Here is a 25,517-nt window from a genome sequence, read left to right as displayed (position 1 = left end):
ATCACTTCAAATCATGTAGATGCTATAAGGACTGACGCATGCAATATGAGATAACATCGCCCAAATGCTGTTTGGGGATATTTGATTTTACAAAGCGCTTCATGAAGTCAAAACTTAAACAATGTACAAGGGAGGGAGAAAGAGAGAGTTACAACGTGCACTCTGCTCAGTTCCTTTCGAAGAAAATTAGATGAGGGGAGGGGGTTAGTGACAGTGGTAGGATACAGAGCTTCTGCAAACCACACATCAATTTGGGTGCAGCAAGGGATGAGGACTGCAGTGCTCTGAGATCCCAAAATAATACTGCAAAGGATCGCTTAATAGGTAAGCTACATGTGAACAAAATCACGTGTGTATGGTTGGGAGATTTAATATATTTGTTGTGAAGTTTTAATAGTTCAAAGGCTTAAGATGAGTGTGCAATTAATCAGAGTTTTTGTTAAGTGAACTGTTAAATTGTGTTCCTCTGCAGGCGACACTGCTTTTTGGATTAAACAGTAATTAAACCCGAGGGGCAACTGCCACACAGCGGATAACGGTCCTCAATCTGTCTTGTGATGTGACTGCTGCTGCGTCAAAGTGGCGCTTTTGCGCACGATGGAGGACCTTTTACGCGAGCAGAATAGTTGGTCGCAGAATGTTTCCTGGAGCAACTCAAGTCGTGGCAATGACAGCAACTTAGGAAACACCACTGTGAACCCTTTAAAACGAAATGAAGAAGTGGCAAAAGTGGAAGTTGCCGTCCTGGTCCTGGTGCTGCTGCTCGCTCTGACCGGCAACCTGTGCGTCCTGTGGGCCATCCACACCTCCAAGCACAGCCAGTCTCGGATGTATTACTTCATGAAACACCTGAGCATCGCAGACCTTGTCGTTGCAGTCTTTCAGGTCTTGCCACAACTCATTTGGGATATCACGTTTCGCTTCTACGGGCCGGATTTGCTGTGCAGGCTGGTTAAATACCTCCAGGTGGTGGGGATGTTTGCGTCTACCTACATGCTCGTCCTGATGTCCATCGACAGGTGCTTAGCAATCTGCCAGCCTCTCCGCTCGGTGTACAAAAAACAAGATCGCTTCTGTGTGATCGCCTCGTGGATGCTCAGCCTGATCTTCAGCACTCCTCAAGCATACATATTTTCTGTGAGGGACGTCGGGAACGGAGAGTATGACTGCTGGGGGGACTTCATACAGCCATGGGGGGCCAAAGCATACATCACATGGATGACTCTCAGCATTTACATTCTCCCAGTGGCAATTCTAAGCATCTGCTATGGATTGATATGTTTTAAAATATGGCAGAATTTCAATTTAAAAACCAGAAGGGATCACTTCTTGGCTCTCACTCCAAGGCCCTCCAAAGGCGCTCATCCCCTCTGTCGAGTGAGCAGCGTGAGGCTCATCTCCAAAGCAAAGATCCGCACAGTGAAAATGACATTTGTTGTGGTCCTTGCCTACATTGTGTGCTGGACTCCTTTCTTCTTTGTCCAGATGTGGTCTGCATGGGATCCTGCTGCACCAAGAGAAGGTAAAGGCACACTCAGTGTTTCATTTAATTAGATTTTATTGATTTATTTATTCATTTACTTATTATGTATTTATTTATTTACCAATACACAGTACTGGACATTTTTATCATTATTATTATTATTATTATTATTGTTGTTGTTATTGTTATTATTATTATATATATTATATTATTATTATATAGATGCATTTTTATTGTTATGTTAGTTTTATAACTTTTATAAATGTCAAACAATATAATAATAATAACAACAAAAAATAATACCAATAATTATGTTACGCACTGTTGCCTCACAGCAAGAGAGTTGCTAGTTAGAACCCTGGGCTGGGGGAGCCCTCTGTGTGGAGTTTGCATGTTCTCCTTGTGTCAGCGTGGGTACTCCAGCAGGTTAATTGGTGACTCTAAATTGACCGTAGGTGTGAATGTGAGTGTGAATGGTTGTCTGTCTCTATGTGTCAGCCCTGTGATAGTCTGGAGACCTGTCCAGGGTGTGCCCTGCCTCTCACCCAGTGTCAGCTGGGATAAGCTCCAGCCCCCCCTGCAACCGCCAACAGGTCAAGCTGCTTCAGAAAATAAATGAATGTATGAATGAATGATAATAATAATAAGAATTATAGCTGCTGTGCAGTAATGGTTGGGGCTGGGCAATTTTAGGCAAATTTAGGCAATTCTGAGCAACAAGAGGCAGAATAGGAAGACAACAAGAAAGATGCAGATTACAACGTACATTTTGCATCAGTTGAGGCTTGAACTCACAACCTCTGACACCAAGGAGAAGCTTCTATCTGACTGCGCTAATCAGCAAGTGATAACTCATATGTGGCAGTTTTGAAACTGCTGTCATAAATTCAGTTACCAAGACAAAGATCTGAAAATACACATCTTGCATCTAGACAGCATGGAGATGTTGTTAACTTGTTTTTAACAATGATTGATTTACTCCATAAGTGAAAAACTGGTGTGTAAATATGCTCTATTCCCACTGACAGCAATGGTTCACATGACATCAATTTTGGATATAAAATTCTGATATTTGCCAAACATCATCTATGACTCCAAATTTTTGTTAATTTTTTTCATGAACATTGAAAACTTATTTAGCAAGAATTTGCAAGTATATGTTTACAGTACTGTTTACAGTCAAACATCTTAATGCACTGTAGGCTTAATTTTTAATAAATCAAAAATCTGTGTGGACAATATGTGTAGGACAGTCTGAAGATGCTCTGTAGCAAGTTTGGTGTCAATTGAGCAAAAATTGTGGGAGAAGATAGGTTTAATAAGTTTGAGTGATGAACTTCATAATTTGCAATAGGTTTAAATGTACAAAAGTCTGTACATTTTTTTTGTGAAAGTTGTGAAGTTGTAGCACGTATGGTTGATTTGTTGGGAATTTTCAAAGTTTTGAACTTTTGATGCTTGCTGTAGCGCCACCATCAGGACTATTGACTTGTGTTTGCAGCTGAGCAAATCTGGTATAGGACTGGACCTTTGTGCAAAGTTTGGTGATTTTTTGCACATGGGAAGAAGGATTTCCTCAGAAGAAGAAGAAAAAGAAGAAGAAGAAGAAGAAGAAGAAGAAGAAGAAGAAGAAGAAGAAGAGGAAGGAAGAATGAGCAGGAAAACAAGTGGGTCCTGGCAGGACTGCCTGCCTGGCCCCTAACTAGAAGAAGAACAAGAAAAGAAGAAGAAGAAATATAGGTGGTGAAGCACTTTTGGCACGCTCCCTCTGAGCGGCACCCTAGAGTGTTGCCTCTGTCACCGATAGCAAGATCCACCACTGCAAATGCACAACAGATGAACAGATAAACCTGGCATAAATGTCTTGTCCATTCACCAAAAGCAGCCATTTGCCTCATACACTTATCAGTTTATGAAGATATTACCCCTCTTTTTTTTACGATGTCCCAAGTGCTTGGTGTCACAATGAGTCGATCATCTCTGCACAGGATTTATATTTGTGAATTTACTGCCCATAAAACATGTGATGTAAGAAAAATCACCTTTTCTGCGGCAATATCTCAGCACTAAGTGCTTCATGATACAAAGGTCATTCTTCCACCTCATAAAATATCACTGGGGATATATAAACAATTCATTTCACATTCAAGGCAACACAATGGTGTTTAACTTCAGACTTCCCCAGAGCGAGCGCAGATGAATGAGAGTGTCATTTACAGTGGCTATCAGTTTACAGAAAGTCTTCAGAGCCACTGGGAGAGTAACTGTACCAGGACATCAAAGAGTTCCTCTCTCTGTTCCCAGTGGTGGTTTATATAATTTCCATTTAACTGCATAGTTTGTGTAGATTTACCCCTCATATCTCGTGCGTTTGCCATTAGAGAGGCCAAGAGCAGGGGAGCAGATACACTCCATAACCTTTCAAGTGATGTTAAGTGAGTGAAATTGGATGAGTGTTCATTCAGAGCAGTCAGAGATTCAGATATGTCCAGACTTAGCCAAGCTAACCAACATCTGACTTTAGTCTTCTTCCAAGCAGATTTGTACAAAATTAGGAAAATAAACACATCAAAGCCAAGAATGTGTGCACTGTACACTGCAGTGCATGTTGTCATAGAGGCCCCGCTACTGTTGTGATGGATGGACTCAGCCACTAGGCTATTCACATCGTAGATAACACTCTGTTTTTTTATTGGTTTATTTAGCTTAAGGAGAAGGAGAGTCTTCTGAACTGATAAAGGAATACAAAACTTTTCAGTTTAAAAATAAAAATCACCAAATTTGGTGATACGTGGTTTTCATTGGACAGTGACTCTATAAAACTTTGGTCACTCTATAAATTAAAGCTACAGTAGGTAATATTTTCAGCCAATATGACAAATGGTTATTTTTTGGTAACTGTTGCTATATCCTGAGAATAGTACACAAAGCAGAGTCTGTGAAAAAATATGCTCCTCTACCTCCTCATAGTGCTCTTAATGGCATTTGCAAAAACCACAAAACAACCAATTAGAGCCAAGGAGTCTCAAACACAGTTGTCAATTATGTCAATCACTGCTTTTGAACTCTGGTAAAACTGTCAAACAAGGCAGTGCTGGTTAAATATGAATCAAGATTCAGTTACTGCATCATCTATACAATGCAGTAACCAGATCTTGATTCATATTTTGCCTAGTTTAACAGTTTGACCTCAGTTCATGAGCAGTGATTGGCATGATTGACAGCTGCATTACAGACTCCTCAGCTCTGATTGGCTGTTTTTGTTCACATGCAGTAAAGCCATTAGAAATGCTACAAGAAAATAAAGTAGGCAGGGGAGATGATGACTGTTAGATATTATTATTTTCCACAGATTATCTGTCTCGTGTACTACTTTGTGAAGTAGTTTCACAATTTGTTCTCATTTCACAGTCCTCAAATTCCACCACATGGTCAATGATTTCTGCATCAGACACAGACGAGAAACAGGTTTCCTTTCTTGGCAGTGTGATATGCCATCAGGCAGTGTCACTTAATAACACCACTAGACAACACCAGTTTGAAATGCCACCACACCTTAATGTAATTTGAAGACGTGCAAAGTCTGTAAAGGCAGGGTGGGAGGGGTGGAGAATGGGTCCAACAAGATAGGACTTTCACCCAGGAGACCGGTGTTGTCTTCCCATATGAATGCAGAGCCAAACCATGATGGATTTTTCTAAATGTAACCTTGTGTCTTTGTTGCCTAAACCTAACCACGTAGTTTTTTCACACAGTGAAATAAATGTAAATGTAAGGTGTTTTACCAACATTGTACGTTTATTTTGAAAAAGACTGTTTGCATCTAACAAGCAGGAACTGTACATTTCCTGTGAAAATGGAAGTGCGTTTGAAAGGACACAATGCCTGTAACAGACGTAAACTGACATAACGTTCCAGCGCATCAACAACAGACACACCCAGGACACATAGTGCATCATATGTAGACGTGAAAATCTACTGACCCAGTGGCGATATGGGATGAGTTGGGAGTGAGAGTGTGCTGGTTTCAGCAAATATGTAGAGAATAATTGCACACTATAGGTAAACTAAGTAAATTATAAGAAAAAATAACTAAAGTAAACAAAAAGTAACAAATATTTAGTATACATATGTGACTGGGAGAAAGAAGAAGAGATGGGAGAAGCAAAGATGCTATTAATTTAAAATTTCTCAATATGATCTTTGGATCTGACGCATTTTCATGAAAGGTGAACTGGTAGGTTTGAATATGTAAATCAGCTGTTATGAATATCATTTCAAAGACAACTTATCAAATCTTCTGTCCAAACCCAGTGAAGATAATTTAAAAAAAACACTACTTTCTTATCTCTGCTGACCTACTACATACTCTTTGAAGTAACATCATTCAATTTTGACTCCTTGCATGTGAATTTCTTGTTGCTGAGCTTCAAAGATGAACTAAATGCATTTTCTGCTCTGTTTTTCTTGCTTTTAGCTTTTGTTTTTAATGATCTATTGTTCCTTTAATTTTTTATCTTAACGTATTTCTCTTGTAAAGCACATTGAATTGCCTTGTGTATGAATGGTGCTATATAAATAAAATTGCCTTGCCTTGCCTTGCCTTGCCTAACAACAAACACTCTTCTCCTGAGCCTGAACTTCAGTCATAGCATCACATTTTCAAACCTGCAGTGAAAACAGTAACAGTGATGGAGAAGCTGACTTTATACAGTTGGGGAATGTTTGTTTAACTTTTAATAATCAACTTAGATACAGCAGTCATTCTTTATCAAGTAAATGATGACAGTATCATCACAGTCCCCCCTTTGAAGTCAACATCACCCTGCTTCCATTTCTCCAACGTCAATCTCAGAAGAGCTGCACATCATGATATTATCGAAAAAGAGGCCAAGATGGATGTTTCTTCCCTCATTCCTGGCAACACAAGAAAGTGTTGAATGTACTGTCAAAGTGAACGATACCAGTGCGGAAAATTTTAAAAAGAAGTTTGAAAGCTGTCATTTTGTGACAATTCCCCTCAAGAGAACTCTGCTCCTCACATCATCAAGAAACCTCCCAACTCTGGACGGGGTGTTGGACTTATCTGTTGAACACGTCTCATAATTCTGATGGGTCATTTGGTTGGCACTTTGCACAGCACACCTCTCACAATAAAGCAAAGGACTATAGAGAAGCAGAGCGGTATGAACAGGTCAGCAGTTTCACTTGAGAGAAGAAGACAACACGCACTAAATCTCTCTCGCTCCATAAGGATTAGAAAAAAAGACCTGGAAGTCTTCCACTTTTCCACTGTTCACATGGCGTGCTCCCTCAATGTGCTCTGTGTCTCTAACGATTGGAAATTTAATCACTTGAATGAATGAGGAAAATAAGGTGTATTTTTCCATCCAGGACAGCCTCTTAATTGAAGCCATTTATCAGTTTTCTGTCAGGCAGCTAAAAATCCTATTTGTGTGTCATCCATCAACCTTCCATGTTTTTTTAAGCTTTAATCCCAAATGTTTTTTTAGGGTTGTCTGAGCTGCGTCAGCATGTCAGTTCATAAATTTCACTGTAAATGACTTAAGTGCAGTTGCCCTGAACAAGGGTAGATAGGTCTATGCTTAAAGTAGAAATTAAATGAAGAGTCCAAACCTGGCCTGTGTGTTTGTGTGGCTTGTTGCGTCTTGGTTTAACTTGTAGATTTAGACAGTGGTGTAGTGGTAGTTGATGAGGTGGGTGTACTATTAGGTAGATAGGTAGGTTACCGATGAGGAAGTAGGCATACGCTCCTATATATTACAATGGCTGTTTTGCTGATAGGTGGGTATACTGTCACTGGATACTGGATACCCCGTATACCTGAGTATACCCTCCACTACACCACTGGACTCGGACCTCATGGACTTTCCATATCCAGATAGGACATACACTGGGTGCATTGGCTTTTGGCATTCTGGGACACCGTGTCAAGTTCTGCCTGTTACATGCATTGTCTTCTTTCAAAATATTGTAAGTGCTATATCATAGGCAACTGGATTTGCTTGCGTTTCTTGAAGACGTTTCGCCACTCATCCAAGAAGCTTATCAGACTGATACGGAGTGTCAGGCTTTAAACCCTGTGTGGGTGTGAACCCTTGCAGAGTTGTAGGGGTCACATGTGAGCTCTTAGTTTTAGAGTCGTTAAGGTCACAATGTACCAGTCATTTAGAACTGAAGAAGCTTCTTGGATGAAAGGCGAAACATCTTCAAGAAACGCAAGCAAGTCCAGTTGCCACTGATATAGCACTTATGATTACCATGACCTGGATGACTGAGAATCTTCACTGACAAACTCTTACCAATATACACTTCCGTTGTCACAGGAAATTTACCGTTTACATACAGTCTCTTTCAAAATAAATACACTATTGGTAAAACATTGTGAATTTACGTTCTTTTGCCCTTTGCACATGGGTGGGTTTCGGCAAAAAAACCATGTGGTTAGGTTTAGGATAAAAGAACAGGGTTTGGCTTTATATTCTTAAGGACGCAAGTACTGCCAAGTGCCATTAAACTATAATGGCGACCAGCTGTATCATTCCGACGTTAAAGGACAGCTTTTCTGTCAGTGTCTGACGCTGCAAGTCATTGCCCAAGCACCAGACTTCGACGACTTCGGAGTGAGACCTGGTTGGACAAGCAATAGTTTTGCATGTCATAAGTGAGTCTCAAGTCTTTGCACTCAAGTCCTGAGGCAAGTCCCAGAGTGAAAAGTCCCCAGTCAAGTCCCAAATCCCAAACTTTGAGTTTCAAGTCCTAAACAAGTCATAATGTGCTCTTTACCAAACACAATGCAGTAATATATTACATTTACAATAATCATACTGCTTATGACTGGATGCCATTGGATTGGTTCAAACAAAGTGGATCATCTGGGGAATCAACTGTCAACTTGCTGCTGGGAATATGTATTTTTGATTTGGGGTTGAACTGTCCCTTTAAAAGTGCAGCTGGAAGGACCAAACAAAGCACACACACTGAATTTGGACTTTGGCCCACAACCAGGTGATTACATCTTATTGGAATGGAGGAAAACCTGCTACTTTAGAGGCTTTCTAAAAATCCATCCATCCATTTCTTTTCTAAACTGCTTATCCTATTCAGGGCAACAGGGGGCTGGAGCCTATGCTAGCATGCACTGGGTGAGAGGCGAGGTACACCCTGGCCAAGTTGCTGGTCAGGGACAAGGTTTTTCAATTTTTTTCAAAGGACAAGGCCAGCAATATCTTGTATTTTTATCCTTGTCAACAAATGAAAAGCAACAACATTTTAGTCCATCTCTCGGTGCTTTCTGACTTATCTACCCTGCCTGTGGCGCACAGCTCCAAACCCAGCTCCCGCTGAGGATGGAAGTCTTTGAAGATGAAATATGTTGTTTCGTTTTGTAGAGAATGTAACTCAAACTGGAGAGAATGGTGCATTTGTCTGGGACAGTTTGCAGCAGCAGATTTGGTGCATTACTGAGTAAATGTGTATCTGAGATTGACTCAGCGTCCTTCATTCATGCTGTAAGAATATATATATTCATCAAAAATATCAAGCACATGTTGTTCTCTCTCTCTCTGTCTCTGTCCTTAGAGATGGCCTTCATCATCGCCATGTTGTTGGCCAGTCTCAACAGCTGCTGTAACCCCTGGATCTACATGTTCTTTGCCGGTCACCTCTTCCATGACCTGATGCAATGCTTCTTCTGCTGCTGTAGAGAGTACCTGACAGCCTCCTCCTCCAGCTGTGATCGACAGTGCAGGCACAAAAGCAAATCCCCCACTTGCGTCATCAAGATCACGGGCAGCCAGAGGAGCCTCACACACACATCCAGCACAGGGGGACCGGGACACTGAAGAGCCAGTTGAAAGCCATCCAGGCTTCCTGTAGTCGAGCAATCCGGCAATCATGAAAGTCTCACATGTGAGGCATTTAAGCATCTGCAGTGGTACTGTGGTGGCAACTGCAACAATTTTTTTTAAATTGAGCAAAGTAGACATTGTAAATCTCCTGCAAAGATCTGTATCGATGCATGACTTTTGCTTTCTCATATTACCACTTGTCTTCTGGACTCCCTTTGCACCTGCAAACCATATATTTCTCTTACACTGTAGCTTTTTAAGATGTATCCTAAACAACCGTAAGCATTTTCAAAGTTGTTTGTATGCCTCTGTCCTTTAGTCTTAAACCTTAAAGTCTTGTTTCAACAGTTGTCCTGATTTCACTTTAAAAGACAAGTAATTATAACACAAATTATAATGATGTTGCACAAGGAATTCTTTCGTCAAGTCAGTTAATTCTTACTGCATTTTAACCTCCTGAGATCCATGCTTTTGTTTGGTATGCATTTTTAATTTAGTTAGTAGGATCTGAAAAGTATAAAAAACTAAGCATTGTCTTTGAACAGTTTGTAGTTTGGGGAAAAAATGATGTCCTTATGTCGGGATGATGGATTTATTTTTATCGGTCATGTGTGTAATAAAATATAAAACAGTTTATTTCAATGCCTGAACATTGTTGTGCAAACACAAAACTACAAACAAAGAAGCTTTCGTTCAATGTTTTGTAACTCTATACTCTGGGGCAGTGGTTCCCAATTAGTAATTTCTGTGCCAGAAATTCAGTCTACTTAAAAATAAAGTGTGTTTTTTACAAACTTGGAATGTTCCAGAGCCCCTAGTGGTCCGTTCAGAAAGGATCCGTGACACACTTTTGGACCACAACCCACCAGTTGGGAACCACTGCTCTAGGGATCACTGTTAAATACTGCTCATTTCAATGCCTGAACATGGCTGCGCAAAATCAAAATTGCAAATAATGTGACGTATCTGAATTTTTGTTGCTCTATTCCAAGCTAGGAATGTCTTTTAGGTACAGTCCGTCACACCTAATTGGCCTGTGTGAAATGCTGCAACAATACAATATTAAAGTTTCAATGTAGTGTGTCCGGAAATGAGGACAGGTTTAAGTTAAGCATAATGAAGTACAAGGTGCAGCAAACCCAAAATGTGAGGTTATTAAAGGATTAGATTACAAAAATATTTTAAGCTCCGTGCGAATGGGCATTAATTCAGTGGCTGTAATGATTGTTTACACCTTTAAAGCAGCGTTATTTTGTGTACAGGCATTTTATAGTTATTATATTATATGGGTGAATAAATCCAATATATTGATATGCATAAATGACATTAAGGTTATCGAGATGATACCTGCTTTTGAGGCTTGGCTTAATGCAAATATTTGCAAAGCCAAAATCCAAACAGTGAGGCTGGTTTCAGCATGCTCTCAGCAGACTTTCCTGTGCTACAGATCGACCAGTGTTTGTCTTTTATGATGTGATATGAAATTCATTTTGTAAATACTTTCCACTGATCCTTGTGTGTGTGTCTATATGTCATATCAATTTCATCTCTTCTTCTCTAGGTGGTTGGGATTTCAGAGTAATAAGTGTACCTGGACTTCCATGCACACTGAAGTGCTGTTTATCTCGTTGGGATCAAACTAGAATAATAGTTCCCCCCTGTGGCCACTTTGTTTATTGCTCTGTTTCTTATGCTCTAGATTCAAGGCATTGTGCCAACTGTTTATACTCAACATATGAAGAATGTCATATCTGGATCAGATAGTGTGCAGTCTTGGCTTACTGGGTGTGTTTCAACATTTCTTTAATTTTATATAACCTGGAAGGTTGTCCAACAAGACCATGTGCGAACACGAGAACTCACTTTCACATTTAGTTTTTAGAGTCATTAGTGTCTAACATTTGACACAACTCACTGATGCTCAAATCTTTCTGTCATGGCATGTGGGAAATTACTTTTATTTAGTACAAGGAACCATTGTATTGAACTTAAAAGATGATTTATTTGAAGTTTGACAGTTTACATAAATACATGGATGGTTTACTGACCATGTCTATGTGGCACAGGCCCAGGGGCCCACAGTGTCAGCACCCCTCACCCCTTCCCCCCCAAGAAGACACTCAAAATGACTACAAATAGACACAAAAATATATCAAAGAGACACAAAATTATATCAAAGAGACAAAAAAAAATGGCTACAAATGGACACAAAACAGCCACAAGGAGACATAACACCGTCTTGCTCCTGTGTAGCAGAGGTGTTAGGCCCAGGAGCCCACTGTCTCATAATCCACCCATGCATCAATATAGAGTAAAAAGAGTGAAATCCATGCATAGACAATTTTCATTGTGTTAATAAAACAGGACATTAGTATAATTCCATCCAGTAATAGACATTAAATCAGCTCAACATGTGAACTAACAAACAAAAATGACACGCATCTTGTCATTTTTGCCATCTGATGTTTTGTGGATCTTGTCAAAGTCAGTGAAATGTCCAGTAAATGGTCTTCATGCCAGAGTAAAGCAGCTACTCAGCACTTAGCCCTCCTTGTGTAAGAAAACCCTCACATCGCTGTATATCTTCCCCATTGCCTCAAAGAGTGGGCTAACATAAGTGCGTATGAACATTGAGTTGAGTTGAGTCAGGCATTGTAACTCAAGCATAACAGTCTTAATGAAGGGAGCAACAGCCCAGATGTGCCAGAATGACAGACAAGCAAAGGCAAAGCCCCAGAACACTGACAAAGGGATGCCAAACAAGGTGGTCAGGATGCGGTAACAGCAATACTTTGACCCTGTGAAGGTGACGTGGCTGGCTTTCCACACTCCGCCCAGACTGTGTGTCCCAGCAGGTTCTGCGATCACATCTTCAAAGGAGACCTACGGCAATACAGAGAGGGTTCATTGATTTACTGTGTTTGGTTATACAGGCTTAAATGGTCAGTTCACACAAATCACAAATAAACTTGTTTTTCCAATTACTCCAGGCAGCATTTAGCCAGGCAGTACAGTACACATACACAGACCTCAAAATGAGACATCAAGTACATAATATGATGATATTTATATTATAATGGAAACGATTCATAGTAAGGACTGTGGATTATCCTGAGTAAGAGACACTGTTTCAGTGCTTTGACTGTCACTGTGGTGGTAGATGTGTCAGCAGCAGAGATCTGAAGCCCTCTGCAAAAGAAGAATTGAATCTGGACGTAACAATACCAAAAACTCATGGTACGATAATATCACAATAAAAGGTCTACAATGCTGTATTTATCATGATAATAAAAAAGAAAAATGATGACTCAAAAAACATACCGTTATTAAAAATAAATCTGATGTGATTTGTCACCATATTCTTTTTGGGTCTAAGCATTATTTTATACAGTCTGTACTCTGAGTAAATTACGTCTTTTCAAGTCAATTTTGCATGCCGTGGCTTCAGGGCACTTGGATTACGACGGACGAGCCGTTCTAACGTTTTTGAAATGCATTAGCGGAGTTTTGTTACATTTTCAAAATGTGGGTTCCATGCATTTCAAGTGTAGCTGTTATTCCGGCTAGCTGTTATCCTCCAATACCCCGAACAAGTTTTGTGGATTAAAAAAAACTATACACTGGACTCCTCCAAGAACCGTCACCTTATCGTGGTGGAGGAGTTTGAGTGCCCTAATGACCCTAGGAGCTATGCTGTCGGGGGCATTTTGCCCCTGGTAGGGTTTCCCATGGCAGATTGGTTCTGGGCGAAGGGTCAGACGAAGAACAGTTCAGAAGACCCTTCATGATGAAGACAATCGAGGACACGTGTACCCGGCCCGGAGGGTTACCAGGGCCCCGCCCTGGAGCCAGGCCTGGGGTTGGGGCCCGTGGGCGAGCGCCTGGTGGTCGGGCCTTCGCCCATGGGGTCCGGCCGGGCCCAGCCCAAACTGGCTACATGGGCTCGTCCCCCTGCAGGCCCACCACCCGCAGAGGGATCCAGAAGGGTTCGGTGCAATGTGGATTGGGCAGCAGACCAAGGCGGGGGCCTTGGCGGTCCAATCCTCGGTTACAGAAGTTGGCTCTTGGGACATGGAATGTCACCTCTCTGGCGGGGAAGGAGCCAGAGCTTGTGGAAGAGGTTGAGCGTTACCGGCTAGATATAGTCGGCCTCACCTCGACACATAGCTCCGGGTCTGGAACCCTAGTCCTTGAGAGGGTTGGACTCTCTCCTTGCTGGAGTTGCTCCGGGTGAGAGGCGGAGGGCCGGGTGGGCTTTCTGATAGCCCCAGACTCTCTGCCTGTACGTTGGGGTTTACCCGGTGGGCGAAAGGGTTGCTTCCCTGCGCCGGGTCGGGAACGGGTCCTGACTGTTGTCTGTGCTTATGCACCAACACCAGTTCAGAGTACCCACCCTCTTTGGAGTCCCTGGGACGGGTGCTGGACAGTGCCCCAACCGGGACTCCATTGTTCTGCTGGGGACTTCAACGCTCACGTGGGCAATGACAGCGGGACCTGGAGGCGTGATTGGGAGGAACGGCCTGCCCGATCTGAACCGAGTGGTGTTCAGTTATTGGACTTCGGGTCGCAGGTTTGGCCATAACTAACACCATGTTCAAACATAAGGATGTCCATTGGTGCACGTGGCACCAGGACAGCCTAGGTCGCAGTCAATGATCGACTTTGTAGTCGTATCATTTGACCTGCGACCATGTTCTGGACACTGGTGAAGAGAGGCAGAGCTGTCAACTGATCACCACCTGGTGGTGAGTTGGATCAGATGGTGGGGAAGGCGCGCGCGGACCTGGCAGGCCCAAACGAACAGTGAGGGTCTGCTGGGAACGCCTGGCGGAAGAACCTGTCCAGATGATCTTCAACTCCCACCTCCGGGAGAGCTTTGACCGCGTCCCGAGGGCAGAGGGGGACATTGAGTCCGAATGGGCCTTGTTCCGCTCTGCCATTGTCGAGGCGGCGGTTGCGAGCTGTGGCCGCAAGGCCGCTGGGGCCAGTCGCGGTGGTAATCCCCGAACCCACTGGTGGACACCAGAGGTGAGGGGAGCCGTCAGGCTGAAGAAGGAGACCTACAGGGCATGGTTGGTCTGTGGGTCTCCAGAAGCAGCTGACAGGAGTGGAGCGCAGTGGCGGCAGTCGTTGAGGCAAAAACTCGGGCGTGGGAGGAGTTCAGTGAGGCCATGGAGGAAGACTATCGATCGGCTCCAAAGAGGTTCTGGAAAACCGTCCGGCGCCTCAGGGGGGGAAGGCGGCAACTTCCTCACACTGTTTACAGTGGGGGCGGGGAGCTGCTGACGTCAACTGGGGACATTGTCAGGCAGTGGAAGGAATACTTTGAGGGGCTCCTCAACCCCATCAACACGTATTCCAGTGAGGAAACAGAGACGAGGGTCTCGGGGGCGGGTCGTCCAATTTCTGGGGCAGAAGTTGCTGAGATAGTGAAACAACTCCGAAGCGGCGGAGCCCTGGGGGTGGATGAGATCCGTCCTGGATATCTCAAGGCTCTGGATGTTGTAGGGCTGTCCTGGCTGACACGCCTCTGCAACATTGCGTGGACATCGGGGGCAGTGCCTCTGGAGTGGCAGACCGGGGTGGTCCCCATTTTCAAGAAGGGGACCAGAGGTGTGTTCCAACTACAGGGGATCACACTCCTCAGCCTGCCCGGTAAGGTCTACTCAGGGTGCTGGAGAAGAGGGTCCGGTCGATAGTTGAACCTCGGATTGAGGAGGAGTAATGTGGTTTCGTTCGGACGCGGAACCGTGGACCAGCTCTTTACCCTCGCCAGGGTGCTGGAGGGCATGGGAGTTTGCCCAACCACTCCACATGTGTTTTGTGGATTTGGAGAAGGCTTACGACCGTGTCCCCAGGGGCATCCTGTGAGAGTGCTCCGGGAGTATGGGGTTGGTGGCCCCTTGCTAAGGGCCATCCAGTCCCTGTACCGAAGGAGCATGAGTCTGGTTCGCGTGGCTGGCAGTAAGTCGGACCTGTTCCCAGTGAGGTTGGACTCCGCCAGGGCTGCCCTTTGTCATCGGTTCTGTTCATAACTTTTATGGACAGAATTTCTAGGCGCAGCCGAGTGGTGGAGGGTGTCGGGTTCGGTGATGGGAGGATCTCGTCCCTGCTTTTTGCGGATGACGTGGTCCTCCTAGCTCCATCGAACAGAGACCTCCAGCTCTCGCTGGGGTGGTTCGCAGCCGAGTGTGATGCGGCTGGGATGAGAATCAGCACCTCCAAGTCTGAGGCCATGGTCCTCAGCCGGAAAAAGGTGGATTGCCCACTCCAGGTCAGGGGGGAGGTCCTTCCTCAGGTGGAGGAGTTTAAGTATCTCGGGGTCTTGTTCACGAGTGAGGGCAGGATGGAGCGGGAGATTGACAGGCGGATTGGGGCAGCGTCAGCAGTGATGCAGGCGCTTAACCGGTCCGTTGTGGTGAAGAGGGAGCTTAGCCAGAAAGCGAAGCTCTCGATTTCCAACCCTCACCCATGGTCACGAGCTCTGGGTAGTGACCGAAAGAATGAGATTGCGAATACAAGCGGCCGAAATGAGTTTCCTCCGCAGGGTGGCTGGGCTCAGCCTTAGGGATAGGGTGAGGAGCTCAGACATCCGGGAGGGACTCGGAGTAGAGCCGCTGCTCCTCCACATCGAGAGGAGCCAGTTGAGGTGGTTCGGGCATCTGGTAAGGATGCCTTCTGGACGCCTCCCTTGGGAGGTGTTTCAGGCATGTCCAACCGGGAGGAGACCTCGGGGCCGCCCCAGAACACGCTGGAGGGACTACATCACCCGGCTGGCCTGGGAACGCCTCGGGGTTCCCGCGGAGGAGCTGACGGAAGTGGCTGGGGAGAGGACTGTCTGGGCTTCTTTGCTGAGGCTGCTGCCCCCGCGACCCGGACCCGGATAAGCGGAGGACGACGAGTATGAGTACGAGTACGAGTATACACTGGACTTCTTGTCGGCATGAGGGTGAGTAAGTACTGTCTGTATTTTCATTCAGAAGTGGCCATTTCCTTTAAACACTGTTTTTTGGTCAGTTTAAGGTTGGAGGAACATTTTAAGCCAAAAACAAGAGGGGTCACTTGTTGTCCCATTGTGCTGTGTAAACCTCAAAGATTCAGGCTAGATTGCTAACAACACAGTTTTCACCATGGAATAATGGATAAATAATCACAAAAGTCATTCAGTGTCAGCTGTGGCTCAGAAGGTAGAGTGGTTCATCATCTACCAATCGCAAGATCGGCAATTCGATCCCTTGCTCCTTCAGACTACATGTCGAAGTATCCCTGAGAACCCAAATTGCTCCCCATGGCTGTTCCATTGGTGTGTGTGAGAGTGTTAAAGAAAAACATCTGAGCAGCAGGTGGTACCTTGTATAGTTGCCTTGGCCACCAGTGTATGAATATGTGTGTGAATGGATGGATGTGACTTGTAGTGTAAAAAGTGCTTCAGGTGGTCGAAAGAGAGAGTCTCCAAAAAGACTCCACAGTTCAAGGCTGAATAACAAAGCTTCTGGAAGGGATATGACTGCACCAGAGCTCCCTTTGGAACAGCTTGATGGCTAACGTTAGCTTCTGGGCAAAAAACAAACAAACAAAAGCAATAAAAACAACAACAGTAAGTTTCTTACATGCAGCATTTCAGAGACATTTAATGTTGGTAACATATAGTGTTTTCATAGTTCTATTCAACACCTGGTGGTGACACAGATTTGTTCATGAATCTCTGGAAAAGCTCCACTGCAGAAATACAGTGCACAATTTATTTTTTAGAAAACATTACATTAGACATTATTTATTTTGATTGTTGGAAATTAACTTATTTGTCCCCCTGCTACTGTGGTAGATGGATTAAAAAATCTACCTGGTAGATTACCATTGGCTCTCAATAGATTACCATTGTTTTTTGGATGGTAAATTAAGCAAATATAGCAGCCACTTGCATATTTTTCAGGCATTTGGCTGGTTGCTGGTGATAATTTCCAACCCTGTTTATTTCACTCTTGCCTGTTCAGAGTCTACTGAGAGTTTACTTGCCTGGTGGGCAAGCATGTCATCGAACCCTGACAATTTTCAACAAGAAGACATCAGTGAAATAATCATGTAATATCTTCACAAAGAGGTATCCTCACAGTCCCATGACAGTATCAAAACATTTTTTATTGCAATATTGCAAAATTTGATATCTTTTAAGGACTGGCTTAAAGCTTAAACGTTACACAAAATAAACCCTTTAAAACTTCCCAGGTAACTGAAAGCTTCAAATTGCAACCAATATTTTTCCATAATTTCGAAGTTTAATTAAATATTAGCAAAGGCTTCATAGTTAACAATCTGTTGTGCATGACAACACACACAGTCAAATCAACAAGTCAACCATGACCCAGTGTTAGAAATAATTATCTCAGGCCTTTGCTTTACCAGCTATGATAATAAAGCAAACACAGATTATTTTCACCTTGACCACATCCTCATTGATTTGCTTGGGGTCTCTGTTGGTGAGGTCAATCTCCCTGCTGAGGCTGTCCCTCCTGATCATCGGCCTGTGGCTGTCGTTATCATACTCCATGGTCCTGGTCTCTGACTGAAAGAGCAGGCTGAAGCTGAGATAATGAAGCGAAAGTTGTGGAGAGGTGATGAGATGCCCTGTGGGCGTGGCAGTAGTCAGAGCTGAAACTGGGAAGTGGCAATTGAACTGAAATGCCACACAGTTGTTTTTTTTCCAGTCCAGGAATGCCAGTGATGACTATCTCTGTCAAAGATACAGAAGGCACTGCTGACATGCAACACCAAGTATAGGGACACACACACACACACACACACACACACACACACACACACACACAGAGACACACTGTCCTCCCTTTTTATGACAACTCACACTGTCAGTTGAAGTGAGAACACACAACTTTTCAGCTTCCCCCACCCATGTTGTTCCTGTTGGCGCCACTGTTGCACAAACAACCAAATCGCTTTCTGTTTCCCTCAGAGCTTCAACTATCAGAGTTTCCAATCTTGGTTATCTGACATTCAGCTCTGCTACTGGGAATACTGACTGCAAAGAACTTACACTGATACTTTTTGGTAACAAGAGTGCTTTCCTCTTCCTGTTTTGGTAGAGCAGTGGTTGATGCACTTTGTTTGTGCTGTAAATCGAGTCTTCATTTCCCCAGCCTGGTGGCAGACAGACAGAATTGCATAGTGAAAGAGAGGCTTATTAGGGAGCCAATCAAAATGCAGATGGTGTCTATAGATATGCATAATCAACATTTACTTCATAATGATAAATTAAATTAAGCTTGTTTATTGCTAATATATGGCATTTTTTTCAGAGGGAAGCATGTTGCAGTTCACACTGCCGTAAGAAGGTGCTATACTGCACAATTAACAATCAGTGTGGTATAAGATCATGTTTAATTCATTTCCATCCACGCTGACAAAGTGACAGGAAAAGCACTAAAAACCAAAGTCATTAAATACATGACTTAATGAGAACATTTGCTCTAATAAATATATAAATATATGAAGATAAGAAAAATATAAGGTACACTAATAGCCTACAAGGGGTGTGCATGAGCGTGCACTGGTGTGTATATGTATGTCTCGAAGTGTGTGTGTGTGTGTGTGTGCGTGTGTCTGACCAAAGGTGACAGAGTATAGAGGATGGTGATGGATGTTTTAAAACACTGGTTTGGGTTTTATTGCTGACTGTGTACTGGCATGAATAAGCCAATACACAGCAATTTTCAGTAAGCAATCTGCTACATCCTGTTTTTACAGGATTGTGATGGTGAGGAAGAGAAGTGGAATGTACACACACACACACACACCCCAAACACACACACACGCACAGAAATACTTTGAGATATACCTGTTATAAATCAGTTCAGGATGGACCCAAATGCAGAGTAAGAGGCAGGTTGACATTTTCAACAAAGAGCGAGCTTTAATAAAGCTGATGTTGGTAACAGAAAGTCCAAATGACAGAAGAACCACAACTAACCAAAAACCAACTGGGACAATACGGTGAACTCAGGTAAAAAATCTGAACAAAACACAAGACATCAGGCAGGAAACAGAGCAGGGAACGACACCAAGAACACGGGGATGAGCACAGGAATGAACGCAGAGGAACTGCCAAGTCCATAGGATAACAGAATATGAACAAAAACCTAGTATTATGCCAATACATGTACAGAAACATGCACACCACATGCACAACATGTGCACACCCCTCATTTGCATGGAAAGGAGTCCATCATATATTCTTCTAAGGCATATGTATATCCCCTGTCCTGCTGACCTTAGTATCATCCATGCAATAGTGTTGTAACAGACAATGGTTTAAATATCTGTTTAGATATCTGTTTAAATCACAATGATGAGTATAAAGTGGAGAATAATTAGTTATCCATATCTATTGTTGCTATTTCTTCCTCCAAGAATACAATAATTTGAAGTATTTCCTCTTTTCTCCTGAGCTAAATATTTATAGTTTGACATTCCTAAACTTCTTTAATTAAAATTAGGTTCTCATAAATTTTTGTTCCTGGAGCTTAAACTCTAAAAAATTGCAGTTATTTTTTTTTATTTTTTTTTACCAAAATATAAACCCAAACCCCAGTATTATGACATAAAGATGATACAACAATCCATTTGCATTACAGTCAATGCTGAAGTTAATCAAATTGCAAAAATCATACAGAGCTGTAACCCCAATGTGAGAAAAAAGCACTGCTTTAACAAAAAGAGGGACTTTCATCTTTCTCATTTTCTTCAGATCAATCACTGTTTTGAAAGGTTTTAAAGAGACTATGTTTTCTTCATCTGATTTCAGATATTAAGAATTTTTATCCTCTTTTTGACTCACTAAAGAAAGTTCACCCTCTGCGGATGAAATTAAGAATTAAATCACCTTCTATTTGTCACTGTATCAAGTCCAAATTATTGTTTGAACATGTCACGAGCCTTGTGTGATCATTAAAAAGGACCAGCAGACCAGATGCTGCTGGACTTTGATAAAAGGCATCTAAAGTGTGGAAAACATGTCATTATAATCATTTTATTTTTTCTATTAAAGAATCAAATGTCAATGCCCACTTCAGCTCAGTCGACTAGAACACCAGTGCATGTAACGAACAACCCAGTCTAGATGTGTAAGTGTCATTCTTTGGCAAGGTGAATGCTGAAGCCTCCGCAGCATCTCCCAGCACTTGTGAGGGTGGGCTGCACAATGATGTCCAGCACAATGTTCCACATCCTCTGCAGCCAGCGTATGCCTATCTGGATGCACTGGCTGCAAGGACCAACCATCCTGTCATGGAAAGAAACACAACAATTACAAACATAACCCCCAGCTCCCAGAAAGAAAGATGTTTTTCTGAAACTTTTGCTTCCCCAAAAGCTGCACGAGATTTTTTTTACATCTGACTTCATATTCCTAATATGGGGTCGAATCAGCACATGAACCCTTTGTAGTGCTGTCCAGCTTGTTCTCAGTTCCTCTTTTTCCACAGCACAGCATGCGCACTCATTAGACAATCAGATGTTCCAGGTCCAGAGAGAAAGCTGCCTAATGACTAATGATCCCCTGACTTTTAGTGCAACCGAAGGTCAGATTTTTACATAAATTGTCAATTATCTCAACATTCTGGATTGAAACTGATTCATGCTTCAAACTGATTCATGCTTTTGTATTCTTATGCTTTGACTACTGCAATGCACTGTTTACATGCCTCAGTAAATCTTCAGCAGCTCGGCTTCAACTAGTACAGAATGCTGCAGCTCGTATTCTAACTGGGACAAATCGTAAGTCACATATAGCTCTCGACTTTTAAGATTCTTTTTTTTTTTTTTTTTTAAAGATGTTTTTGGGGCATTTTGCCTTTAATGGACAGGACAGGTAAGCATGAACATTTAAATTTCAACATGGTTTAACGCCAGGTTATAGCTGAGCTTCTTACTATGCTCCAAGTAGTGAACTGAGATCGTTAAGCCTACCCTCACTAGTTGTCCCTAGATCAAGGCTGGTAACTAAAGGTGACCAGGCTTTTGCCATCAAGGCCCCGAAGCTCTGGAATTCTCTGCCTGAGGAGATTAGGCTGGCTAGCACATTACCTGTTTTTAAATCATTGCTTAAAACATGTTTTTATAGGAAAGCTTTCCCTTTTAATGCCTGATTTGTACTTTTGTTGTCTTATTTTTATGCACTTTGTGAGGCACAAATAAATATTATTATTATGATGATTATTGTTTTTTTGGTGAGAGCAGGATGATTCTGGGCTACTTCAGAAAGAACATCGCAGACTCTGTGTGAGAGGATACACCCTGTATGTAGATTTAAACACATCATTCTAAGGTGATGAAAACACAGTTCCTATATGCAGGTGAATACAAACCAAAGGAATCATCGTTATGAATATTAGATTAAAAAAAAATGTCAGTAAATGCCCCTAAATCCTCCACACCGGACCTTTAATATGGAAGGCCTGATGTAACCTACCAGATGTGCAGGCAGCTGAGGATGGCGAAGAGGAGTCCAGCGATAATTGAAACGGGAATGGCCAGAAGCACTGTGAATATCCTGTACACCCAAACCCGAGACACTTCAAACAGGGCATTACTCCAGATCCACACTCTGTCCCCACTGCGCACTGACACCGGCTCAGCAATCACATCCTCAAATGACACCTGGACACACAAAGAGAAAGTGGTGCTGATGCATGTTCCTGTTGAACTTGATCCACGCTCAGAAATAAATTATATCCACTGGAGGGCAGTGCAATCAGCCAAGCTGTTTTCTTTTTCAGCTAATTCACTGCATATGACAAATGCACAAAAGGTGCATAAAGTAATGTTTAATAGAGCTGCTGCATAGGATTGCAATACCTTGAGACAGTCATTGATGCCTCGGGGGTCTCTGACATTAATCAGAGGCTTGGTGTCACTGATTTCCACCAGCGTAGACGTATGAATGTTCTCCTCTTCTTCCAGAGCAGGAGGGGCCCTCCACAGAGTCTCAGGTTCCCCCTCATTGTCATATTCATCAGAACCACTGGAGTCCTCCAAGTCAATCTCTACTTCCTCTGAATCTTCCCCTTTCATCATGGTGCTCCTCCAAATACGTGAAGAAAAGGCAATCCAGAGAGCAGAGTTAGTGCCTGTCACTTCCTTTACAGCTCAGACTGCGGCCGCTGACCGGACCCCTCAGCTGGCTGTGCTCTGAGGTTATATTGGGAACATTACAGTGCCCTGTGTGGTATTTGCAGATGGTCTTTCAAGTGAAGATCATTTTCCCGTGCTGTGGGAGGGATAGGAAGGGTAGGGTAGGTTATAAATACTGAGAGATGGCTCTGTATACACTGATACACCCCGCTGGGAATGCATTCACACAGACACAGACTACACACGACAAATTTGCATGCATGAGAGAAAAGATGGAGTAAAACAGGTGTTTAAAGTGCACATTGTAGAACTTACAATTCTAATATTTAGTAACACAGGTGTACTTGCCTCACTGATTCTAGTTCCCTCCTTACTGTTCTCTATTATTTCCACATCTGATTTAACTTTAGAAAAGTGTCTTTGTGTCAGATAGGTGTCTGACTTGTAACACAATACTGCCTCCTTCTGGTTTCTCTTCTTAAGAGCAGTCAGATGTGCCCATGCCCCATTCATGTGTGAAATACTGCAAGAATCAGATGGTGCTGAACGTCATGGTTCACTTTAAAATAAACAAATGAATACACAAGACCCATTGGAACACTATTAATATTTTATTTGGACACTCCTCTTGACTTAGAAAAAAAAATGCAACACCATCCTAAGAATATCTCAATTTAATATGACCCTATTGAAATGCTAAGCTTTAAAGGTATATTATCACAGTCTTTTTTCCTTTTTTAACTAGGGGGCTGTCACTTTATATAAACTGTATATTACGAATTTCTCTTTTATTTTTGACACATAAAAAGCTAAAGTGACTTCTTCATAAGAATGAACTTGTGTAATGTTCAAACTCTTGCCAAACAAGTTCATACAATGCTGATTTAACCTATTGCCACCAGTAATAAGCTCACGGTAAACTGGAATAATGCTCCGGGGATTAAGTTTTTCTAAAAGCTGACGCAGATGTTAGCGTCAGGATTCAGGCAACAGGATTTTTCCATTGGATTTTGGATTATTGCAGAAAATAAGCTCTGTGGCAAACAAAAGTTTATGATACTTACACCTTTTGTTCAGCAAGATTAACTTCACAAATGAGCACTATTTATTGATTTTTGAAGCCTAAATGCAATAACCAAGAGTAAAAAGCCAATGTTAGGCTATAAACTGACTACACTATGGTTGCATGACTCATCATTCCTACCACAACAAGGCTGTAAAACTGTGTTTGGCATAGTAATGCTCTGTAGTCTCATTTGGCCACATGTCAGCAACCACCCTCTTAAAGACACATAAAAGCTTCATAATTCACAAGTGGTAATTTACTGACGTATTTTATGTTGTAGAACAAAACGTGAAAGTCTCTTATGCTTGTGTTAACCACAGACCTTACTGCAGGCATCTTACCAAAAACCCATTCAAAAAACCAATTGACCTCAAGGCCAGGGAACTGAGGGTGCTAAAATGCTCTCATTACCAGGTTTTAGGACTCATTCCTGGAGCACTCTATTGTGGCATCGGCGGCGACTTTCCTGCACTGGTGCACCCAAAGTGATGCGTTTTACCTCAACCAGCCAGTGGTGAGGGAAAGAAATAATACATTGAATTGGTCCTGCCCAAAGAGCGTGTAAAAAAATGGACAAAGCTACCATTAGGTCACACACTGGTTTGTGGACTCCTGTTTTGAAGACTCAAGTTTGGCATTTGGCTGTTGCTACCTTGGTTTTTTGGAGACAGATGTTACCATATTTGGACGAGAGGGTGGAGCTGTAGAGGAATGAGGGGTGAAATCTGACCTATAGACTGTAACAACGCCTCTCAGATAGCCTATCACTCAAGAAAGCCTGTCTTTAAATGTGCATAATTTTAATATTTCATAAATTGCATATAAAATTTGCACATAAATTGTTATACAAAAATTCACCCCATGTACAGTTGGAACAAACTTTGAAATAAGCCACAGAGACCAGAGCAGTATGCAGGCATACAGGCTGTATGCATGTATATTTCTGTGTAAAGTTGGGTCTTTTAACATGGGGGTCTATGGGGAATGACTCGCTTTTGGAGCCAGCCTCAAGTGGCCATTCAAGGAACTGCTGTTTTTGGCACTTTGCATTGGCTTCAATTTTCAGCCCCGGAGGTTGCTGCTTGTGTATAACTGATTGTTTATAATTCTTATTACAAAATTTAAAGAAAGGCAGAGGAGAGAGAGATTTATTTATTTAGTTGTTAGATTTGTTTCTTTTTTAATGCCTTTTTTTTGGCATTGCTTTTCATTTCATTTTCTCAGTGCGTCATCTGTATGTATGTGATTCTCATGTGTGCTTCTGAAACTATGTAGCATGCTGACAGCTTGAAATAAACATTATAGCAAAGAAAGAGGGAGCTGAAGAAGCAGCAGCTAAGAATATGGCATTTAATCGCTAACAAATATCAATGTCTATTCTCAAAACTGAGCTAGCTACTGGTTGATCTTGATAAGCAAAATAAACTCTGTAAGGAGGCACCAGTTGACCTTGTATTGCAAAATGTGACCTCATAACCAATATCAATCTTTTTGATCATTTCCATACTGTCCCTTACAGAAACCAGTCCATTATTCAGCTGTTTTTGTTTTTTTCTTTTTGTTTTTGCTCATCCCAGTTCACCAACAGCATCAATCACAATGCAGATGCAACAGAAGCTTTATTGCATGTTATCACAATATTCTCTTTAGGTCCACTGTGAAGAGCATTCTCAGGTCTCTGCACTCGGACTGGTGTAAAGCCCGTTTCGCAACATGCTTTTAAGAAAAACCCTCTCACCCCTGTCAACCTTTGGACCCATTAACCAGTCATCCTTTCTACTATTAATAGGTCAGCTATGAATCCACAGAGTTAGACCTTATAACTCAGCTACCCACCGGACCTTCACCACAAGACTATCTGATACTGCTCCCATCTTCATCTTCATTACTTAATGACCCAGTACAGCTGCGGACACTGTGATAATCTGATAAAATAATGTAAATATACAAACTT

The 25,517-nt window shown here is 42.5% G+C and overlaps 3 protein-coding genes across 4 annotated transcripts; 1 reads left to right on the top strand and 2 right to left on the bottom strand.

Annotated features, from left to right (window-relative positions):
• Positions 1-41: 41 nt before the first annotated feature.
• On the top strand, positions 42-10,161 carry oxtrb (oxytocin receptor b). The gene is given in 4 exon segments (XM_049588436.1): positions 42-324; positions 473-1,522; positions 9,086-9,294; positions 9,296-10,161. Coding segments are annotated over 3 exon segments (1,221 nt in total). The 5' UTR covers positions 42-324; positions 473-597; the 3' UTR covers positions 9,383-10,161.
• A 1,204-nt stretch (positions 10,162-11,365) lies between these two features.
• Positions 11,366-18,513, bottom strand: LOC125889955 (caveolin-3-like). Of its 2 annotated transcripts, XM_049578277.1 has the most exons (3): positions 18,404-18,513; positions 17,792-18,085; positions 11,366-12,237 (listed from the first exon to the last, which is right to left on the bottom strand). In XM_049578277.1, exons 2-3 carry the CDS (start codon positions 17,900-17,902, stop codon positions 11,896-11,898), a joined length of 453 nt encoding a protein of 150 aa, XP_049434234.1. In that variant the 5' UTR covers positions 17,903-18,085; positions 18,404-18,513; the 3' UTR covers positions 11,366-11,895. The 2 variants fall into 2 exon arrangements, with proteins under 2 accessions (XP_049434234.1, XP_049434223.1); XM_049578266.1 differs by lacking the exon at positions 18,404-18,513 and having other exon boundaries at positions 17,792-18,353.
• A 740-nt stretch (positions 18,514-19,253) lies between these two features.
• On the bottom strand, positions 19,254-22,563 carry cav4a (caveolin 4a). Its single transcript, XM_049589475.1, has 3 exons — positions 22,222-22,563; positions 21,836-22,023; positions 19,254-20,647 (listed from the first exon to the last, which is right to left on the bottom strand). Exons 1-3 carry the CDS (start codon positions 22,438-22,440, stop codon positions 20,497-20,499), a joined length of 558 nt encoding a protein of 185 aa, XP_049445432.1. The 5' UTR covers positions 22,441-22,563; the 3' UTR covers positions 19,254-20,496.
• Positions 22,564-25,517: the final 2,954 nt, after the last annotated feature.

This window comes from Epinephelus fuscoguttatus, linkage group LG1 (assembly GCF_011397635.1).
Source record: "Epinephelus fuscoguttatus linkage group LG1, E.fuscoguttatus.final_Chr_v1".
Lineage (NCBI taxonomy): Eukaryota > Metazoa > Chordata > Actinopteri > Perciformes > Serranidae > Epinephelus > Epinephelus fuscoguttatus.
The sequence above is the reverse complement of the archived record's forward strand: the minus strand, read 5'-3'. Positions and strand labels throughout refer to the sequence as shown.

Coding starts and splice junctions, on each gene's coding strand:
- LOC125889955 (XM_049578277.1), bottom strand. CDS start 17,902: ATGGAGTATGATAACGACAGCCACAGGCCGATGATCAGGAGGGACAGC. Junction 12,238..17,791: donor TCAATGAGGATGTGGTCAAG/GTGAAAATAATC, acceptor GTATTGCCGTAG/GTCTCCTTTGAAGATGTGAT.
- cav4a (XM_049589475.1), bottom strand. CDS start 22,440: ATGATGAAAGGGGAAGATTCAGAGGAAGTAGAGATTGACTTGGAGGAC. Junction 22,024..22,221: donor GCATCAATGACTGTCTCAAG/GTATTGCAATCC, acceptor TTGTGTGTCCAG/GTGTCATTTGAGGATGTGAT. Junction 20,648..21,835: donor CTCAGCTGCCTGCACATCTG/GTAGGTTACATC, acceptor TTTCCATGACAG/GATGGTTGGTCCTTGCAGCC.